Source organism: Temnothorax nylanderi, unplaced genomic scaffold, assembly GCF_030848795.1.
Source record: "Temnothorax nylanderi isolate EJ_2023f unplaced genomic scaffold, tnyl_v1.0 TNYL_tig0046_pilon, whole genome shotgun sequence".
NCBI classification, from domain to species: Eukaryota; Metazoa; Arthropoda; class Insecta; order Hymenoptera; family Formicidae; genus Temnothorax; species Temnothorax nylanderi.
The window spans coordinates 305,747-328,266 of NW_027249108.1; the positions used below are offsets into that span (position 1 = coordinate 305,747).

Below are 22,520 nucleotides of genomic sequence, written 5' to 3' on the forward strand. Positions count from 1 at the left end.
ATATGCAATAAATAAAATGATGAAAATGGGGGTTGTAAATAATATTAAACTTTGAAGAATGAACAGAAATTTTTATTCTATACAGTAACAAATACTGTTTAAATAAAGTTTTTAGTACAATGCGACGTCATTATTTCATGTCTTTTATTCAAAGTCTAGCAACGATTATAATTATAATTATAATTAAAATTTAAGTACATTATTAGCAAATAATACTATTACATAATGTCTACAAAGTATTATAAATTCAATTTAAAAAATTCATCCGCATGAGCTCTATATCAAATGTAATAAAACTAAAGTGCGTTTATAAAAGATATTTTACGAAGGATATCAAAAACAGCATCAAGTCTAATACTCTATAAATTATTTTTTAATTACAGAACAGTAATATGTCATATTATATCAGTATAACAATAATATGACATATAAATATATTTAATTACAGAACAGCATTGTCACAGAAAATTTTATCAATAGCTTCCAGACTATTAATAAAATACTAAGTATTATAAAAATATTAGAAATAATTAAAAATAATTAAAAAATCATTTACAAAACAGTAATAATAAATAAAAATAGTATTGTTTGAAAAATTATGCAGATAATTATAAGTCTTGCATCACATTTGATATTTTTAATTGATCAATTAAAGTATTATGACTTCGTCTTCATCATAATCATCATTTGAGTTTCTTAATTGATCAATTAAAGTTTGACTTTTTCCAAATCGCTTTGCAAAAATATCTGACAACTCTTTAACATCACTTTTACGCTTTTCCATCAGATTTGCAAAGTGTGACGAATGGTTTGGATTAGGATGATAATAAGTTTTTACGAATCTTTTCACCTGAAACAGATTAGAATGTTAAGGATGTTTATCATTAATATGTAGTATAAATTTATTTTTATGCAGCCATTCCTTAGAATGTAATTTTTTATTTAACATAGACAATAACAATACATGATATGCATATAAATACATTTAATCCCTTAACTGTGGAAGTATATATATATATATACATATATGTCGTAAAAAATTGTCTTCTATTTGCAGAAAATATATACAATAACATCCACGAAAATCTATTATTAATTAAAGAAGGCATATACACATATACATATATATGTATATTAATATTCAGTACTCAATTATCAATTCACAACACAGTAATATTCTTAGAATTAATTACCATATTATAAAAATTTAGTTTTAAACCACGCGCTAGTATTACTCAATTTCAAACACAGCTTTATAAGATACAAATATATAGCCCAAAAATATGAACAAAATAAATTATAAATATTAATTTAATTATGTAAAGTTGCATTAATCTATAATTCCAAACACGACAAACGTTTGATTTTAAGCGCGCTACAGTTAAAGGATTATCAATAGAAAAATATAAGTATGAATCTAGAATCATAAAATCTACCTTGGACCATTGTTCGTTAGAATAAACATTCTGAATGATATTTTGTATTATTGGGTAGGGAGGAAGTGATCTGTAAGAACAAAATAATACATTTGTATAATTAATGTATAAGATAAATTTATTTAAAAAGAATAGAATGTATATTTGTAAAGAGAAATGTATCACCTGTTTATATTACTAAAATTTGCTAATATGTAGTCAAGGACCAAATCGTTGCGTGCATGGTTTTCAAGAATTAAATTGAAGATCAATGCATGTTCCTCATGGTTAAATAATGTAGTATTCGATGCTATAATATTCAAATAGTTGATAATGATATTAGGATTTTCAGCGCAATTCAATGTTTTCCAAAGTTTCTTATCAGATGTTCGCTGATATAGTTCCATCATTTTATCCCAAGTAGTCCTATTAGCTACCGTCAAACCAAAGCAGTACGTCCAATCTCGCCACCATTGTGGAACTCTAAAATACATATTTGTCTATGGAACAGATGAACATGCACTTCATACGCATAGCCGACGTTTTATTTTATCAAGTTTTGTATTTTTTTCCGTTCTGTTAGGTAAATCTTATTTTGCAAAATTAAGTGTCTGTCGTGCGCTGTTCTGTCACTCTATATTTGCCACATGATCATAAGACTATACGTGTGAACACAGTGAATAAATAAATAAATGAAAGATGAATCCATCCATAACGTCTCTTGTTATTATATACATATATTTTTACTTGTTTCGCATATTTATTCTATGTATTAAAACAAGAATGGAAAATTAGAAAAAACAATAAAGAGACTGTCTGATTTCGACGACTCGAAGAAATAAAAGGAATCGATTACATCCATATGCATACGTGCGCGCGCATACGCAACACACACGCACAAATATAAATTATGAGATAATCATGATCATAAAAAGAGTTACTTGTGAGTATCAGGATCCGCGAAATGTTCGCTTAATTTAACGGCGGCGCTTCTCTTGCATTCCGCGTGACCGACGGTACATGCCCATTTCGTGGCCTCTAGCCTTAGTAACATAGTGAGATCGTCATCATCAGGATTTTCTTCGTATCCCACATGTTGAAGAACCCCATCAAAGATTTCTACCATGTATGACTAGAAATCATAAGATAATATTGAATTTTATATTGATTTGTTGCTACATGCGAAGTGACGTGATTCATATATACAATGTATGTATGTATATATATATATTTATATATATATATTTCGTTAGTGCTTTAATTGTTAAAACATTCACTAGAATTCACAAGAATTATTGGTGAGTTTGCGCCTAAGTTTCCCTAACGTCCATTCGTATTAATGTTAATTAAAACGTTTCCTATATGATTGTGCGATTATAAAACCGACTGCGACAGACTTTATGACAAAGCGGTGAATGTGTAAATGCAGAACTGGCCAAATTAAAGAGCAAAATATTTTTTTCATTTTTATAAAATCTGTTATTACATACCTTGAAACCTTCACTCTCTGGCAGTGAAAAGTACTTCTGATTCCGTCTTAATATTCGGAACATTGGACGCCATGCTACATAATCTCTCTCTCGTTTGTAGTAAGTTATAAGATAGTTGAATATGGAGCTATCTAGTTGATCTTCGAGCAAAAAGGCATATGCATCATCGATAATTTGAGCACGATTGAGAACGTGTATTTTCGTGTATTGTGGAGAGCTCAAGTAAGGTATGATTCTTTCGTAAATTGCGGTATCGTAATAGACACGACAGTATGCTGTCGAATTATCCATTAAATTTATTATTAGATCTTCTTATTTGAAATTATCAAGGTATATTTTCAAATACTGACATTTTGATTATTGTAATAAACAAATTTTATGTAATTTGCACCTTACAATTGTTAGAAAAAAAATGTACATTACCAATGTACTTCACCAATGAATTATCAATGTAATTCACCAATGTATCAAAGAATATTATAATTATATAAATTTAAAAGCTTCTTTTTAATAAAAAGATATATTTAGAACTTGAATATATTGTAAAACTTTCGTGTTGATAAAGCAAATAAGATAGATATAAAAGAGCGTAAAAATTATTGATTTATACCAGTTTGTTGTAGATTGAAGATAATCCAACCACTTGTATTAATTTGCACTCTAAGAGTTTCGTCTGGTTTTAACCAATTATTAGGCATAGTATTGGAAAAATCCGGAAAGCTCTCGTCAGTGTAGGATATGGGTATCCACCATTTATTATTGATATCTTCAGTTGCGTGGAAACATTTTTGTGTTATTGCTACCTCACCAGTTTTGTAATTCATCGTTACATTCAGCACAGGATAACGATTTTGGTTTATCCACGTATCCATCACTTCTTTTATTCTGAATTTTTGATCTCGCATATAAGGGACGTAAGAAGCTTCGTCTTTAGCACTTTGTAAGGCGCTCCAGAAATCATCGGGAGTGACCGCCGAATATTGCCTAAATTTGAAAAATGACATTGTTATAGCTTATAACACATGTGTTATAGCTTATAACACATATGTCGTATGTATTTATTTACTATTACAAAATCAAACGTGAGCATTAATGTACAATTTAATTAATACATATGTAGAAACTAAGAATATGATTTAAAACTAGCTTATCGTTAGTCAAATTATAATTAAGGAATAAAGTATGGTCTCTTCTAATCGAATAGCATTGGATATTGAACGCACAAGTTTATGTCTCTGACGTGATGTTTTATATTTTCCGACGTAAACGCAAGAAACATTATACTTATGATATTTAATGTTGCGATATGTGATAACTATAATAGACTACATTGTACATACATACTTACTTTGTAGCTAAATACTTGGTGATACCCTTTCGAAATACCTCGTCGCCCACTGCATGATGTAACATGCGCAATATAGCTGGAGCTACGATACACAGCATAAAATACTGATTGATAATACATATAAAGTATATTTTATATATGTCTTTCACAGATCAACTTTGTCGAATTTATGTATTTACGCTGAAGAAAACACAAAAAAGTGTCGAAACGTCCGTTTTATTATAATAATATGTATTGTTACGATAATTTGATTGCGCATTATTTACAGCGCTTGGCTCCTATTGCCCTTTTTCCACTACTTGATATTTTATATACTTTTATACATAAAATTAAGACATATGTGAACGTATTGCGCAAAACGAGAATTTGTTGTCTATTCACTTTCTGTTCCACCTCTGTCTTCGTGCTATCTACATTAAGCTAATCATGAACGATAGTTTCATTATATTTACATAATTTTACCTTTTTCATAAACTTGATTAACAAAGAGTTGGTTATCCAAAGTATCGTTATCGTAAAGGTTCAATGTAACAGAATCCAATAAGCCAACATCTTGGTGGAGAGAATCGTGCATGGCCCCAGTAACGAAAAAGTCCATTGACCGCCAGTTTACAAATGTCTGTAACAGAAAACAATCCTTTGATATGGCTGAGTATAAAAATTCGAAGAAAAGTTCGCATTTATAGGGATACAAACCTACCTGTACGCCACTTTTAATAACTTCGCTATTTTAATTTTTATTGTAATATATTTATGTCAAATGTTAACCGTTTCACGTATATAATTTCTTTTAAGAAGATCATACTTCAATTATTTTTTAAGATAATGTACATTACTGAATACAGAGATAAAATCAAGATATAAAAATTCTAGAAGTTAAATTTTTTTTGTTAAATATTTATTGTTATGGATGTGAAAAATAAAATACGTTTAAATTCTAATAAAACTATTACAATAATAATCATTGTATCGCCAAATATGAAAATAATGTTGAAACATAAGAGATTAAAAATAGTAAATCTTTAAAATGAGCTTGGGAGGAGACAAGTGCTGAGAACATAATATTTTCGAATTTTAATAGAAATTAGTATTAAATGTTTCGTTCTAGTTACTCGCGGAAAGGACAGTGTTACAATCTTTTTTATAATTCTAAATTAAAGAATTGCCATTAGTTATTTAGCTTTGTCCTGATACATTTTATAAGAATATAGAAATATTTAACGGATGTTATTTTGATCTTAGAGAATGAAGTGCATTTCCAACTTTTCTATTTAACGAGCAATTCATTGCATTAGTAATATTAAACAACCTTGTCGAGGAAATACGCCTGGAAATACACAGCAAATCCCTCATTTAACCACATGTTAGTCCACCATAATGGGGTGATTAAATTGCTGAACCACTGATATGCAATTTCATGTGCTACTAACGACGCTACATTCCTTTTCTGAAATGTAGGATCCTTGCTATCATTGTAGACAACTTTTGATTCTCTAAAAGACATAACATAACATAATATTCAAAATGTAATTATCCCTAGTTTTTTTTCATCGTTAGCATGCAGTCTAATGTGTTTATATATATATATCATTGAAAGAAAGGGTGACATTCACATCAATTAAATACGTTAATTTGTTTTAAAACAGCCAAAGAATGAAAATATATAAATGAAATTTAAACATCCATAAAATACACATGTGTTTTTTATCGTTTTTAATTATCAAAATTTGAATGCTAGAAGTTATTCGTCAGTTCTAATAGCTTCATATTAATTTATTTTATTCATGTACATATTAATAAATCTCTTTAGTTATGAACATTACTGGTAAATGATGATTCCCCAATCTCCCATGGAGGCGTTGGGATAACCTGGTACCATAACGTGATCTATTTTCGGTACCCCTTTGGTTCTACCGGTATACTCCTCCAAGAGCGGCGTGACCCGTTCGGCAATGCTTTGCACGAATCTTGCTGACGATTTCAAAGACGATCTGCACCACACATTAACGGACTGGTCCGTGTTATTAACGGGAACAAAATCTGATACAATTACAATTCCCACAAGATAAGCGGGCACTGTAGAAGTGCGGTCAAAATGTGTCCATTTCATGTCATTTTCTACGTTGTACCGCTCTCGGATCGGCCAATTTGACAATACCCTGTATTTCTGATGATGCTTCACGGAGATCATGAAGAGAGGATTTATCGCTGGCTCGTCCCAACATGGAAACATTCGTCTGGCTTTATTCGGCAGGAGGTATGTTGCGGCCAACCTGTGATTTTAAACAATTTTATAAATAAGGACAAAAATACCACTCATAGTACAAACTTACCACTCAGCGAGTAGGACACGAGAAGTTAAGGAACACTAATTATTGTTTATATATTATATGTTTATTATATTGTATGTAATTATTATTTTGTTGAGAGTAGAAACAGAAATGTTGTACTCTGCCGTCGTTTCATTTTAAGCCAAAGTAAATATTCTTTTAAACATTACATGCACTTTTTGCAAATACTTTATCGTAAATATACTTACATACTAGAAAACGGTTTTAATAATAAAATGGATACACATTCTAAAATATCTTTCGCCGTGCTTTATATATGTTGTAAGTCAATAACGATGAAAGTATAGTAAATAAAAAAAGGTAATAAGTAAAAGTAACAAATAAATAAGGTAACAACAATAGCATTTACATACGTACCTTACAAAGTATATTTTTAATATTTTTAATATTTGCTTACGTCCTGTTATATTTTTCGTCTTCTTCCTCGTCTGTGTACGGAATTTTTATAAATCCACCATTGCCGAAACCAGTCTGAGAGAAATTACCAGCAAACTTCATGTTCAGGATGTAAAAACCGCGATACAATTTCTTTCCGAAAGGTAGCAATAATATATTCGTTTTATGGTCATAAGTATGTTCCGTCGGTTTATATGTTATTGTGTCGTTCGTCAACGTTGTCGCCGTTTTATTTATTTCTAATCCTTGCGAGTGTAAGCTTATGCAAAACGATTCGCGAACAATGATGACAGTGACTCTAGTTTCACCGTGAAAAGTATTGCTTTTTTCGAGATCCGGAATAATCAGACTAATGTTATAATCAAATGGAAATGAGTTGGTGGATAAACGATGCTGATGTTTTATATCATGAGCGATACAAAAGTCCGTGACTGTGGCCAATATTAAACCGATATGTAATAACAATTTTGGGAATTCCATGTCAATACTCGTCTTAGGTTTCTGTAACTTTTCGTTAAAAAGAAAACAAATAATAATACAATGCGGTACAAGTTATTGAAATTTAATATTAATTTTTATACAAAAATCGAAGGAACAGAGGAGAAAAGAAAAGGAAAAACACATTTCCAACTTTTATCAAGGCGATTATATGTACGACCTACTCCGCGGAAAATTATGAATATTTTTTTATAGAATATTGGATGTATATCTTGATGTGCTCGTAATTAATTTATTCTGTTATTCTTATATTTTCTTATTGTAGAATTAAGAGAAAATTATTTTATTCAGTTTTCGAGAAGAATTTTACGCATTTAACGCGACGTGTGTATATTTTTGATTTGGCTATATAGAATATTTCATTGGAAGTAAAAAACGTAAATATTGTTATAATATGTAGAATTTGAATTATTTAGTTGTCGGTTATAGCAGTGTTGAATTCCTTTCGCTTATCATTTCTGTGCCTTGAATATACTTCAAGGAAAAAATATAGAAAATAATGTAAATTATTTCAAAGAACGAAAGTAATTAACATTCTTTATCGCATGACCGTTAATTCTATTTATTTGTCAATAACAATAATAATCTCGTCTTTTGTTTAACATTTTTTTCTACGTTCGAAACGTTATGTGTATCAAGATCGTTTCGAAATTTATATTAAATTTTTCGCTTTCCGGTTTTCATTATGCAGCAACAATAAGAAACAAAATATGTCGACTGATTTAAAAAATACATTATTTAAAATGAAAATTTACTGCAATCCATGAGTATAAGTAATGTCGAGGAAATAAAGTTAAATTTCATCGTGTATTGTCTGTCGAAATTATTTAAATTACGTTTTATATATTTCTTTGTATCTTTAACGAAAAATAATACCTAATTAATTATTATTGCTCTTAATGACTTACCTTGTGTATTACACTTGTATGCTGATTAAGCTACAGTTCTTTGTAGCAATTAATTATGCGCTATCGCCACGAAAGCCGTTAATATGAAGGATAGTTCAGCGTAACTGCCGTTCGACCCGTCCTACCATCTCGAAAGAACACCGAATACTGGTTACAATGTCAATCTCTGATGTTTTGATAGATATGTCATGTAAATACAGTGCCTGTTACATACGGAACTGTTCGACTAGTACCAGTGTTACACATTTTTTTGAATATTTGTGAACAAAGATATCTACAGGAAGATTATAGATCACAAATATGTGTTTGTTTATAATATTGAGAAGTCGTTTTTGTCAGTTGCACTTCTTTGAATCAGTCAGATAATACCTGTATAATACATTAGCTTGATACCGTGCTTCGCTACGGTAATTAACACACATTTTACCCCTTTTCACTCCCTTACAGAGGTCGAATTTCTAAAAATCGTTTCTTAGTGGGTGCTTACGTCATAGAAAAAATATAATCCCCCAATTTCAATTTGTTTCTAGGTTTGGGGGTTTGGGCCGGACGTTGATGAGTCAGTCAATCAGTGAGGATATTTTATCATTAAATACTGCAGTAAGACCATGTCAATATAGAAGATGTCTCTTACAAAATTTTGAATTTTTCCTTCTCGATAACAAACATCGAGATGCATAGAGTTCTTGGAGTTATAAACGACTGGAAATAAGGAGCTCTTATTAAAAGTTAAGCTTATATAATTAAAACAACTTTAATACATTTTTTGAAAAAATATATTTATATTGTATAAATTATAGCCATTTGATTCCAGAAATTTACATAAAATTAATAAGAGAACATGAATTTAGTCTAAGGTATATAATTGTACTATATAAATTGTTTATAATTGGGTTTATAATTGTATTATATAAATTGTCAATTTTATATTAAATTCAGTATATTTCGCTTCAAAGTTATAAAAATATTTAAAGAGACACAGTAGTGTAAAAATTATAAAGCACACGCATACTTTACTACCAATCAGATGACAGCAAGTTGTGTGTCATATATATCACAAGAATTCGAAATTGTACTAATAGTTGGAATTATTAATACATACGAAATGTTACAAAAATATTTAGAAATAACATAAAAAATTAAAAATTGTTCAAAGACTTTTAGAAATAATAATAATACATAAAAATAATATAAAATTTTATTTAAAAGTAAACATATTTCTTGCGCTTGATTTGAAACAGATTATTCCGATATTTCAACGTTAACAGAATATGTATTAATTTATACTCACAATATAAAAATAGTTTCAGTTAACCATAATAAATAAATGTTAAGCATACACAGGGAAAAATAATAAGAATCCGATACGTATATAGAATCTGTGTTCATGATATATTATACCTCGTCAAGTTTTTTAACAACGATAGAAATACATAATATCTTTCAATATTGTGACTGAAAAAGTGATACAAAATATTCATACATGATACATCATATTCCGCAAAATTAATTTATTTAATATAGACGAAAATATATGCAATGTATAAGATAATAAAAAAAAGTTATGAACAATATTAAATTTTGAAGATTCAACAGAAATACAATTTTTATTTTATAGATAGTAATAACCACTGTTTAGAGATAAAGCTTCTTATTACAAGGCGACGCCATTACTTCATGTCTTTTGTTCAAAGTCTATCAACGATTATAATAAAAACTTGAAATTCAAGTATTCTATTAGCAAAAATACTATTACATAATGTCTACAAAGCATTATATATTTAATTTAAAAAATTTATTCGCATGAGCTCTATATCAAATGTAATAAACCAAAGTACGTTTAGAGCTTTTATAAAAAATATTTTACGAAGGATATTAAACAACATTAAATCTATAATACTATATAAATTATTTGTTAATTACACAACAGTAAAATTTCATAGATGATTTTATCAATAGCTTCCAGACTATTAATAAAATACTAAATATTATTAAAAAATTAAAAGTATTAGAAATAATTAAAAATTAATAAAAAATTATTTACAAAAAAATAATAATAAATAAAAATGATATTGTTTGAAAAATTATGCGGATAATTATAGGTCTTGCATCACATTTGATATTTTTAATTGATCAATTAAAGTATTATGACATCGTCTTCATCATAATCATCATTTGAGTTTCTTAATTGATCAATTAAAGTTTGACTTTTTCCATATCGCTTTGCAAAAATATCTGACAACTCTTTAACATCACTTTTACGCTTTTCTATCAGATTTACAATGTTTGACACAGAGTTTCGATTAGAATGAAAATAAGTTTCTGCGAATCTTTTCACCTGAAACAGATTAGAATGTTAAGGATATTTATCATTAATATGTAGTATAAATTAATTTTTATGCAGCCATTCCTTAGAATATAATTTTTTATTTAACATAGACAATAACAATACATGATATGCATATAAATACATTTAATCCCTTAACTGTGGAAGTATATATATATATATATATGTCGTAAAAAATTGTGTTCTATTTGCAGAAAATATATACATTAACATCCACGAAAATCTATTATTAATTAAAGAAAGCATATACACATATACATATATGTACATGTATATTAATATTCAGTACTCAATTATCAATTCACAACACAGTAATATTCTTAGAATTAATTACTATATTATAAAAATTTAGTTTTAAACCACGCGCTAGTATTACTCAATTTCAAACACAGTTTTATAAGATACAAATATATAGCCCAAAAATATGAACAAAATAAATTATAAATATTAATTTAATTATGTAAAGTTGCATTAATCTATAATTCCAAACACGACCAACGTTTGATTTTAAGCGCGCTACAGTTAAAGGATTATCAATAGAAAAATATAAGTATGAATCTAGAATCATAAAATCTACCTTGGACAATTGTTCGTTAGAATAAACATTCTGAATGATATTACTTATCGTTGGTGTTGCAGGAAGAAATCTGTAAGAACAAAATAATACATTTGTATAATTAATGTATAAGATAAATTTATTTAAAAAGAATAGAATGTATATTTGTAAAGAGAAATGTATCACCTGGGTTTTATATTATTAAAATTTGCTAATATGTAGTCAAGGACCAAATCGTTGCGTGCATGGTTTTCAAGAATTAAATTGAAGATCAATGCATGTTCCTCATGGTTAAATAATGTAGTATTCGATGCTGTAATATTCAAATAGTTGATAATGATATCAGAATTTTCAGCACAATTCAATGTTTCCCAAAGTTTCTTATCAGATGTTCGCTGATATAGTTCCATCATTTTATCCCAAGTAGTCCTATTAGCTACCGTCAAACCAAAGCAGTACGTCCAATCTTGCCACCATTGTGGAACTCTAAAATACATATTTGTCTATGGAACAGATGTACATGCACTTCATACGCATAGCCGACGTTTTATTTTATCAAGTTTTGTATTTTTTTCCGTTCTGTTAGATAAATCTTATTTTGCAAAATTAAGTGTCTGTCGTGCGCTGTTCTGTCACTCTATATTTGCCACGTGACCATAAGACTACGTGTGAACACAGTGAATGAATAAATAAATGAAAGATGAATCCATCCACAACGTCTCTTGTTATTATATACATATATTTTTACTTCTTTCGCATATTTATTTTATGTATTAAAACAAGAATAAAAATTAAGAAAAAACAATAAAGAGACTGTCTGATTTCGACGACTCGAAGAAATACAAGGAATCGATTACATCCATATGCATACGTGCGCGCGCATACGCAACACACACGCACAAATATAAATTATGAGATAATCATGATCATAAAAAGAGTTACTTGTGAGTAACAGGATCCGCGAAATGTTCGCTTAATTTAACGGCGGCCCTTTTCTTGCATTCCGCGTGACCGACGGTACATGCCCATTTCGTGGCATCTAGCCTTAGCATCTTTGTGATATCGTCATCATCAGGATTTTCTTCGTATCCCACATCTTGAAGAACCCCATCAAAGATTTCTACCATGTATGACTAGAAATCATGAGATAATATTGAATTTTATATTGGTTTGTTGCTATATGCGAAGTGACGTGATTCATATATACAATGTATGTATGTATATATATATTTTGTTAGTGCCTTAATTGTTAAAACATTCACTAGAATTCACAAGGATTATTGGTGAGCTTGCGCCTAAGTTTCCCTAACGTCCATTCGTATTAATGTTAATTAAAACGTTTCCTATATATATATATATACGATTGTGCGATTATAAAACCGACCGCGACAGACTTTATGACAAAGCGGTGAATCTCTAAATGCAGAACTGGCCAAATTAAAGAGCCAAATATTTTTTTCATCTTTATAAAATCTGTTATTACATACCTTGAAACCTTCACTCTCTGGCAGTGAAAAGTAATTCGATAACTGTGTTAATATTCGGAACATTGGACGCCATGCCACATAATCTCTCTCTCGTTTGTAGTAAGTTATAAGATCTATGAATATGTAGCTATCTAGTTGATCTTCGAGCGAAAAGGCATATGCATCATCGATAATTTGAGCACGATTGAGAACGTGTATTTTCGTGTATTGTTGAGAGCTCATGTAAGGTATGATTCTTTCGTAAATTGCGGTATCGTAATAGACACGACAGTATGCTGTCGAATTATCCATTAAATTTATTATTAGATCTTCTTGTTTAAAATTATCAAGGTATATTTTCAAATACTGACATTTTGATTATTGTAATAAACAAATTTTATGTAATTTGCACCTTACAATTGTTACAAAAAAAATGTACATTACCAATGTACTTCACCAATGAATTATCAATGTAATTCACCAATGTATCGAAGAATATTATAATCATATAAATTTTGAAGCTTCTTTTTAATAAAAAAATATAATAAGAACTTGAATATATTGTAAAACTTTTGTGTTGATAAAGCAAATAAGATAGATATAAAAGAGCGTAAAATTTATTGATTTATACCAGTTTGTTGTAGATTGACGATAATCCAACCACTTGTATTAATTTGCACTCTAAGAGTTTCGTCTGGTTTTAACCAATTATTGGGCATAGTATTGGAAAAATCCGGAAAGCTCTGGTCAGTGTAGGATATGGGTATCCACCATTTATTATTGATATTTTCAGTTGCGTGGAAACATTTTTGTGTTATTGCTACATCACCAGTTTTGTAATTCATCGTTACATGCAGCACAGGATAACGATTTTGGACTATCCACGTATCCATCACTTCTTTTATTCTGAATTTTTGATCTCGCATATAAGGGACGTAAGAAGCTTCGTCTTTAGCACTTTGTATGACGCTCCAGAAATCATCGGGAGTGACCGCTATATATTGCCTAAAGAAAAATGATATTGTTATTAGCTATAGCACATACGTCGTATGTATTTAAATTTACTATTACATAATCAAACGTGAGTATTAATGTACAATTTAATTAATTACACATGTGGAAACTAAAAATATAACTGAAAACTATCTTAGTCAAATTATAATTAAGGAATAAAGTACCCAGGTAGCACATACACGTTTCAGAAATGTTTTATAAGCGTTTTTTCCGAAACGTTTTATAACCGATTTCTAGAAACGTTTCTTATGAGTAAAAATGTCCATTCGAAAAACGTTCGCTGGAACGTTTCTTTTCCGATAAAACATCGTTTAAAGAACTATTATAGAAACGTTTTGTTTTAATGATAAAGACATTTTAGATAAAGACATTTAAAATTCCTACTTTTCACGTCTTTTGAACGTGTTTATAACGTCTTTGAGACATGCGTGAGAATGTTCTAGAAGCTTTATGCATATACCATCTATGACGTCTATTCTTTTTCAAAGAAATTCTTGAACTGGTGCACATTCGTGCAATAAGTTAAAGTGAAACAAAATATATTTGTCTCACTCTAACTTAATTGCATTACTGATGTGCACCAGTTCAGGAAGTTCTTCAAAACGGAACACACGTATAAATGTTCTTTCAATGGCCACGTTCAGCAGAATGTTTATTTTGCAACTGTTGGAAGTTTTCTAAGCTCAGATTTGTCCGATGACAAATAGATTAAGGCCGGTATTCATAGTCGGATCTTATATTTAAGACCGTCTTAAACGTAGTAACAGAGCCGTATTAGCATCTTAAGACATTATTTAAGACAGTCTTGAAATAAGATCCGACTATGAATACGGGCCTAAGACCGGTAGGACAAAATTAATTTATGTAAATAAGTGGATATATGTGCATGGTATATTGCACTAATTATTTTGTGCAATAATTAGTGCAATATAAATTTAAATGTTTCAAAAAAGGCTATTAAAGCTATTATATATATAGATAAAGCAAATTATAATTTTGAAAAGAAAAATTTAACAAACAGGTATTTTTGTTAACTGTAGAAACGTAAAAAATACGTTTCTTAAATCATGGTTTCAAAAACATTTTTGTTCAAACGTTTCTTAATGGTTCTTTACGGTTATGAAACTATGTATACGTTCAAAAAACGTATATGAAACTAATATGTGCTACCTGGGTATGGTCTCTTCTAATCGAATAGCATTGGATATTGAATGCATAAGTTTATATATCTGATATGGCATACTATATTTTCCAACGTAAACGCAAGAAACATTATACTTATGATATTTAATGTTGCTATATGTGATAACTATAATAGACTACATTGTACATACATACTTACTTTGTAGCAAAATACTTGGTGATACCCTTTCGAAATACCTCGTCGCCCACTGCATGATGTAACATGCGCAATATAGCTGGAGCTACGATACACAGCATAAAATACTGATTAATAATACATATAAAGTATATTTTATATACTTTTATACATAAAATTAAGACATATGTGAACGTATTGCGCAAAACGAGAATTTGTTGTCTATTCACTTTCTGTTCCACCTCTGTCTTCGTGCTATCTACATTAAGCTAATCATGGACGATAGTTTCATTATATTTACATAATTTTACCTTTTTCATAAACTTGATTAACAAAGATTTGGTTAACCAAGGGAACGTTATCGTGAAGGTTCAATGTAACAGAATCCAATGAGCCATTATCTATATGGAGAGAATAGTGCATGGTTTCAGTAACGAAAAAATCCATTGACCGCCAGTTTTCAAATATCTATAACAGAAAACAATCCTTTGATATGGCTGAATATAAAAATTCGAAGAAAAGTTTGCATTTATAGGGATACAAACCTACCTGTCCGCCACTTTTAATAACTTCACTATTTTAATTTTTACTGTAATTTATTTATGTCAAATGTTAACCGTTTCACGTATATAATTTCTTTTGAGAAGATCATACTTTAATTATTTTTTAAAATAATGGACATTACTGAATACAAAGATAAAATCAAGATATAAAAATTCTAGATGTTAAATTTTTTTTGTTAAATATTTATTGTTATGGATGCGAAAAATAAAATACGTTTAAATTCTAATAAAACTATTACAATAATAATCATTGTATCGCTAAATATGAAAATAATGTTGAAACATAAGAGATTAAAAATAGTAAATCTTTAATATGAGCTTGGGAGGAGACAAGTGCTGATGAGAACATAATATTCTCGAATTTTAATAGAAATTAGTATTAAATGTTTCGTTCTAGTTATTCGCGGGAAGAACAATGTTACAATCTTTTTTATAATTCTAAATTAAAGAATTGCCATTAGTTATTTAGCTTTGTCCTGATACATTTTATAAGAATATAGAAATATTTAATGGATGTTATTTTGATTTTAGAAAATGAAGTGTATTTCCAACTTTTTTATTTAATGAGCAATTCATTGCATTAGTAATATTAAACAACCTTGTCGAGGAAATACTCCTGGAAAAACACAGCAAATCCCACACTTAACCACATGTCAGTCCACCAAGATGGGGTGATGAAAGTGCTGAACCACTGATATGCAATTTCATGTGCTACTAACGACGCTACTTTCCTTTTCTGAAATATAGGATCCTTGCTATCATCGTAGACAACTTCTGATTCGCTAAAAGACATAACATAACATAATATTCAAAATGTGATTATGCCTAGTTTTTTTTCATCGTTAGCATGCAGTCTAATGTGTTTATATATATATCATTGAAAGAAAGGATGACATTCACATCAATTAATACGTTAATTTGTTTTAAAACAGCCTAAGAATAAAAATATGTAAATGAAATTTAAATATCCATAAAATACACATGTGTTTTTTATCGTTTTTAATTATCAAATTTTGAATGCTAGAAGTTATTCGTCAGTTCTAATAGCTTCATATTAATTTCTTTTATTCATGTACATATTAGTAAATCTCTTTAGTTATGAATATATTACTCGTAAATGATGATTCCCCAGTCTCCCATGGAGGCCATGGAATAATATGGTATCATGATGTGATCTATTTTCGGTATCCTTTTGGTTCTGGTATCGGTATACTCCTCCAAGAGCGGCGTGACCTGTTCAGCAATACTTTGCACGAATCTTGCTGACGATTTCAAAGACGATCTGCACCACACATTAATGGACTGGTCCGTGTTATTAACGGGAACAAAAGCTGATACAATTACAATTCCCACAAGATAAGTGGGCACTTGATAAGTGCGGTCAAAGTGTGTCCATTTCATGTCATTTTCTACGTTGTACTGCTCTCGCATCGGCCAATTTGACAATACCATGTATTTCTGATGATGCATCACGGAGATCATGAAGTAAGCACTTTTCGCTGGCTCGTCCCAACATGGAAACATTCGTCTGGCTTTATTCGGCATGAAGTGTGTTGCGGCCAACCTGTGATTTTAAACAACCTCTATTAAGCTGGACCCCCCACCAGCGCAAATCAAGTTCGCACTAGGTCAAAAATTTAGTGCTATTTAGGTGCTAATTAAGTGCCCTAGTCCGAATTTTGGTGCTCGAACGGTTTAGCAGGAAATCACGTAAAAAATGGGGGGGTCCAGCTTGCCATTAAGCTGGACCCCCCCATATCAGAAAATAAAAAACAAGTACACTATAATTTAGTGCTAATTAAGTGCTAATTAAGTGCCCTAAAATAACGATAAAATATTGACAGATTATAACATTTATTTAAATATACAACTAAATATTGAACACAGTACCGTCGCAGTCGACACAAACACTTAAAAAACTTGCTGCATGAATATATTCGTTACTAAAATGATCGAAAACATATATTATCAAAATATTCCCAAATCTGAGTTTATTGCTAACAGTAAAACAATTACGATAATTAACTTAGACCAGCCATTGGCGCTGAGTACTAAGTTCCGTCACCTGATCGTCTACGAATTAGTTGCTCGCATGATTATAGTATTAAAATAATTTTCATACATTGTACTTTAAAAGAATATCACGATTCGAAGCGCGCCGCGCTCCATGGATAAATTAATTAATTTCAACGCTATGCAGCTAGCACTAAATTCGAATCGTGATATTTTCTTAAAGTACAATGCCTCAGGATTACTTTGGGACCATAATAACGCAAGCACCTAATTCTTTGACGATTCAGTAACGAACTTTAGAGCGCGGCGCACGCATTCCATGGGTTAATTAATTAATTTCAACCTTTTGCAGCTAGCACTAAATTCGAATCGTGATATTTTCTTAAAGTACAATGCCTCAAGATTATTTTAGGACCATAATAACGCAAGCACCTAATTCTTTGACGATGCAGTAACGAATTATAGAGCGCGGCGTGCGCGCTTCGCGGATAAACTAATTAATTTCAACGCTATGCATCGTCAAAGAATTAGGTGCTCGCGTGTTTTTGGTCCCAAAATAATCCTGAGACATTGTACTTTAAGAAAATATTACGATTCGAATTTAGTGCTAGCTGCAAAGAGTTGAAATTAATTAATTAACTCATGAATTTCGCGCGCCGCGCTCTAAAGTGCGTTACAGAATCGTCAAAGAATTAGGTGCTCGCGTTATTATGGTCCTAAAATAATCCTGAGGGATTGTACTTTAAGAAAATATCACGATTCGAATTTAGTGCTAGCTGCAAAGCGTTGAAATTAATTAATTAACTCATGAAGCGCGCGCGCCGCGCTCTATAATTCGTTACTGCATCGTCAAAGAATTAGGTGCTCGCGTTATTATGGTCCTAAAATAATCCTGAGGGATTGTACTTTAAGAAAATATCACGATTCGAATTTAGTGCTAGCTGCAAAGGGTTGAAATTAATTAATTAACTCATGAAGCGCGCGCGCCGCGCTCTATAATTCGTTACTGCATCGTCAAAGAATTAGGTGCTTGCGTTATTATGGTCCTAAAATAATCCTGAGGCATTGTACTTTAAGAAAATATCACGATTCGAATTTAGTGCTAGCTGCATAGCGTTGAAATTAATTAATTTATCCATGGAGCGCGGCGCGCTTTGAATCGTGATATTCTTTTAAAGTACAATGTATGAAAATTATTTTAATACTATAATCATGCGAGCAACTAATTCGTAGACGATCAGGTGACGGAACTTAGTACTCAGCGCCAATGGCTGGTCTAAGTTAATTATCGTAATTGTTTTACTGTTAGCAATAAACTCAGATTTGGGAATATTTTGATAATATATGTTTTCGATCATTTTAGTAACGAATATATTCATGCAGCAAGTTTTTTAAGTGTTTGTGTCGACCGCGACGGTACTGTGTTCAATATTTAGTTGTATATTTAAATAAATGTTATAATCTGTCAATATTTTATCGTTATTTTAGGGCACTTAATTAGCACTTAATTAGCACTAAATTATAGTGTACTTGTTTTTTATTTTCTGATATGGGGGGGTCCAGCTTAATGGCAAGCTGGACCCCCCCATTTTTTACGTGATTTCCTGCTAAACCGTTCGAGCACCAAAATTCGGACTAGGGCACTTAATTAGCACCTAAATAGCACTAAATTTTTGACCTAGTGCGAACTTGATTTGCGCTGGTGGGGGGTCCAGCTTAATAGAGGTTTTTAAACAATTTTTTAAATAAAGACAAAAATTCCACTCATGGTACAAACTTACCACTCATAGCGAGTAGGACACGAGAAGTTAAGGAACACTAGTTATTGTTTATATATTATATGTAATTATTATTTTGTTGAGAGTAGAAACAGAAATGTTGTACTCTGCTATGTCGTTTCATTTTAAGCCAAAGTAAATATTCTTTTAAACATTACATGCACTTTTTGCAAATATACTTTATTGTAAATATACCTTATACATACTAGAAAACGGTTTTAATAATAAAATGGATACACATACTAAACTGTGTTTTGCCGTGCTTTATATATGTTGTAAGTCGATAACGATAAAAGTAGTAAATAAAAAAAGGTAATAAATAAAAGTAACAAATAAATAAGGTAACAACAATAGCATTTACGTACGTACGTTACAAAGTATGTTTTTAATATTTGCTTACGTCCTGTTATATTTTTTGTCTCCTTCCTCGTCTGTGTACGGAATTTTTATAAAACCACCACTGCCAAAACCCATCTGAGAGAAATTACCAGCAAACTTCATGTTCAGGGTGTAAGAACCGCGATACAATTTCTTTCCGAAATGTAGCAATAATATATTCGTTTTTTTGTCATAAGTATGTTCCTTCGGTTTATATGTTATTGTGTCGTTCGTCAACGTTGTCGCCGTTTCATTTATTTCTAATCCTTGCGAGTGTAAGGTTATGTAAAACGATTCGCGAACAATGTTGACAGTGACTCTGGTTTTACCGTGAAAAGTATTGCTTTTTTCGAGATCCGGAATAATCAGACTAATGTTATAATCAAATGGAAATGAGTTGGTGGATAAACGATGCTGATGTTTTATATCATAAGCGATACAAAAGTCCGTGACTGTGGCCAATATTAAACCGATATGTAATAACAATTTTGGGAATTCCATGTCAATACTCGTCTTAGGTTTCTGTAACTTTTCGTTAAAAAGAAAACAAATAATAATACAATGCGGTACAAGTTATTGAAATTTAATATTAATTTTTATACAAAAATCGAAGGAACAGAGGAGAAAAGAAAAGGAAAAACACAATTCCAACTTTTATCAAAGCGATTATATGTACGACCTACTTCGCGGAAAATTATAAATATTTTTTTATAGAATATTGGATGTATATCTTGATGTGCTCGCAATTAATTTATTCTGTTATTCTTATATTTTCTTAGAATTAAGAGAAAATTATTTTATTCAGTTTTCGAGAAGGATTTTACGCATCTAACGCGACGTGTGTATATTTTTGATTTGACTATATAGAATATTTCATTGGAAGTAAAAAACGTAAATATTGTTATAATATGTAGAATTTGAATTATTTAGTTGTCGGTTATAGCAGTGTTGAATTCCTTTCGCTTATCACTTCTGTGCCTTGAATATACTTGAAGTAAAAAATATAGGAAATAATGTAAATTATTTCAAAGAACGAAAGTAATTAACATTTTTTATCGCATGACCGTTAATTCTATTTATTTGTCAATAACAATAATAATCTCGTCTTTTGTTTAACATTTTTTTCTATGTTCGGAACGTTATGTGTATCAAGATTGTTTCGAAATTTATATTAAATTTTTCGCTTTCCAGTTTTCATTATGCAGCAACGATAAGAAACAAAATATGTCGACAGATTAAAAAAATACATTATTAAAAATGAAAATTTACTGCAATCTATGAGTATAAGTAATGTCGAGGAAATAAAGTTAAATTTCATCGTGTATTGTTTGTTGAAATTATTTAAATTACGTTTTATATATTTCTTTGTATCTTCAACGAAATATAATACCTAATCAATTATTATTGCTCTTAATGACTTACCTTGTGTATTACACTTGTATGCTGATTAAGCTACAGTTCTTTGCAGCAATTAATTATGCGCTATCGCCACGAAAGCCGTTAATATGAAGGATAGTTCAGCGTAACTGCCGTTCGACCCATCCGACCATCTCGAAAGAACATCGAATACTGACTAAAATATGGGAGCTCTCCAGCAAACGACACAAGACACAAGTCGACACTAACGTTGTCCTATTTTTCTTTTTTGCAATGAGTAACGAACAAAGCAACACTTGTGTCGCTTGCTGGAATGCTCCCAATGTCAATCTTCGATGTTTTGATAGATACATATATGTCATGTAAATACACAGTGCCTCACGCAACTGTTCGACTCGTACCGTTAAGCCCCTTGCACAATGCCAGGCAACAGGCAATAGGAACAGGGAATAGAAATCAGAAATCATGTATAAATGCAGAATAAACAGTGACACAGGCAACAGACACAGAGTTTCCGTCACGTTGGAAATTCTGTGCCTATTGCCTGTTGCCAACCAATCATAGCGTTCGAATTTTTTAGGTTGTAATTAACGATTTTTTGGTTATTCCCTGTTCCTATTGCCTGTTGCCTGGCATTGTGCAAGGGGCTTTACACATTTTTTTGAATATTTGTGGACAAAGATATCGACAGGAAGATCATAGATCATAAATAATATGTGTTTGTTTATATGTTAATTTTAAGAAGTCGTTTTCGTCAGTTGATGTGCTTCTTCGAATCAGTTAGATAATACTTGTCAATTTTATAATAAATTTGATATATTCAGCTACAAAGTTATAAAAATATTTAAAGAAACACAGTAGAGTAAAAATTATAAAGCACATGCATAATTTACTACTAATCACAGATAGCAATAAATTACACGTTATATATATATATATATATACATGGAGGGGTAAAAACCACAGTGGTGTAAGTCAAATTTTTATAAATGTTTTTTCGCGTGCATAGATGTAATCTATACAATATATAAATTGCATCTATGCACACAAAAAAATATTTTTAAAAATTTGACTTACACCACTGTGATTTTTATCCCTCCATATATATATAGATATATCACAAGAATTTGAAATTGTGTTGATAACTGAAATTATTAATACAAACGAAATATGCTTAATCTGAAAGATTATTTCGCTATATTTTAACGCTAATATATTTATTTAGATTTGTATTATAAAAGTAGTTTTAGTTACTATAATAAATAAATGTAAAGTATATACAGAGAGAAATAAATGTAATAAAA

General features: G+C 30.3%; 4 protein-coding genes across 6 annotated transcripts in view; 1 reads left to right on the forward strand and 3 right to left on the reverse strand.

Moving 5' to 3' along the window:
- The window catches only part of LOC139772042 (gustatory receptor 10), a 115,611-nt gene that overhangs the window by 21,041 nt on the left and 72,050 nt on the right, over window positions 1–22,520 (forward strand). The window lies entirely within an intron of this gene.
- On the reverse strand, window positions 518–4,868 carry LOC139772031 (aminopeptidase N-like). The gene is made up of 8 exons (XM_071705320.1): window positions 4,716–4,868; window positions 4,254–4,335; window positions 3,516–3,889; window positions 2,906–3,180; window positions 2,357–2,547; window positions 1,602–1,898; window positions 1,437–1,506; window positions 518–850 (listed from the first exon to the last, which is right to left on the reverse strand). Exons 1-8 carry the CDS (start codon window positions 4,849–4,851, stop codon window positions 650–652), a joined length of 1,626 nt encoding a protein of 541 aa, XP_071561421.1. The 5' UTR covers window positions 4,852–4,868; the 3' UTR covers window positions 518–649.
- On the reverse strand, window positions 5,554–8,606 carry LOC139772128 (aminopeptidase N-like). Its single transcript, XM_071705540.1, has 4 exons — window positions 8,407–8,606; window positions 7,002–7,507; window positions 6,077–6,526; window positions 5,554–5,746 (listed from the first exon to the last, which is right to left on the reverse strand). Exons 2-4 carry the CDS (start codon window positions 7,478–7,480, stop codon window positions 5,554–5,556), a joined length of 1,122 nt encoding a protein of 373 aa, XP_071561641.1. The 5' UTR covers window positions 7,481–7,507; window positions 8,407–8,606.
- Window positions 9,776–22,086, reverse strand: LOC139772032 (aminopeptidase N-like). Of its 3 annotated transcripts, none has more exons than XM_071705321.1 (12): window positions 21,262–22,086; window positions 19,862–20,367; window positions 16,782–17,234; window positions 16,269–16,452; window positions 15,419–15,575; window positions 15,132–15,213; window positions 13,407–13,780; window positions 12,797–13,071; window positions 12,252–12,442; window positions 11,496–11,795; window positions 11,331–11,400; window positions 9,776–10,744 (listed from the first exon to the last, which is right to left on the reverse strand). In XM_071705321.1, exons 2-12 carry the CDS (start codon window positions 20,338–20,340, stop codon window positions 10,544–10,546), a joined length of 2,766 nt encoding a protein of 921 aa, XP_071561422.1. In that variant the 5' UTR covers window positions 20,341–20,367; window positions 21,262–22,086; the 3' UTR covers window positions 9,776–10,543. The 3 variants fall into 3 exon arrangements, with proteins under 3 accessions (XP_071561422.1, XP_071561423.1, XP_071561424.1); XM_071705322.1 differs by having other exon boundaries at window positions 19,862–19,935; window positions 21,262–22,084; XM_071705323.1 differs by lacking the exon at window positions 19,862–20,367 and having other exon boundaries at window positions 21,262–21,445.

Coding starts and splice junctions, on each gene's coding strand:
- LOC139772032 (XM_071705321.1), bottom strand. CDS start 20,340: ATGGAATTCCCAAAATTGTTATTACATATCGGTTTAATATTGGCCACA. Junction 15,214..15,418: donor TAATCAAGTTTATGAAAAAG/GTAAAATTATGT, acceptor TGTGTATCGTAG/CTCCAGCTATATTGCGCATG. Junction 11,401..11,495: donor TTTAATAATATAAAACCCAG/GTGATACATTTC, acceptor TTGTTCTTACAG/ATTTCTTCCTGCAACACCAA.
- LOC139772128 (XM_071705540.1), bottom strand. CDS start 7,480: ATGGAATTCCCAAAATTGTTATTACATATCGGTTTAATATTGGCCACA. Junction 6,527..7,001: donor GACGAAAAATATAACAGGAC/GTAAGCAAATAT, acceptor TTAAAATCACAG/GTTGGCCGCAACATACCTCC. Junction 5,747..6,076: donor TGGGGAATCATCATTTACCA/GTAATGTTCATA, acceptor TATGTCTTTTAG/AGAATCAAAAGTTGTCTACA.
- LOC139772031 (XM_071705320.1), bottom strand. CDS start 4,851: ATGGACTTTTTCGTTACTGGGGCCATGCACGATTCTCTCCACCAAGAT. Junction 2,548..2,905: donor CAGAGAGTGAAGGTTTCAAG/GTATGTAATAAC, acceptor TATGATTTCTAG/TCATACATGGTAGAAATCTT. Junction 1,899..2,356: donor GCGGATCCTGATACTCACAA/GTAACTCTTTTT, acceptor TATGTATTTTAG/AGTTCCACAATGGTGGCGAG.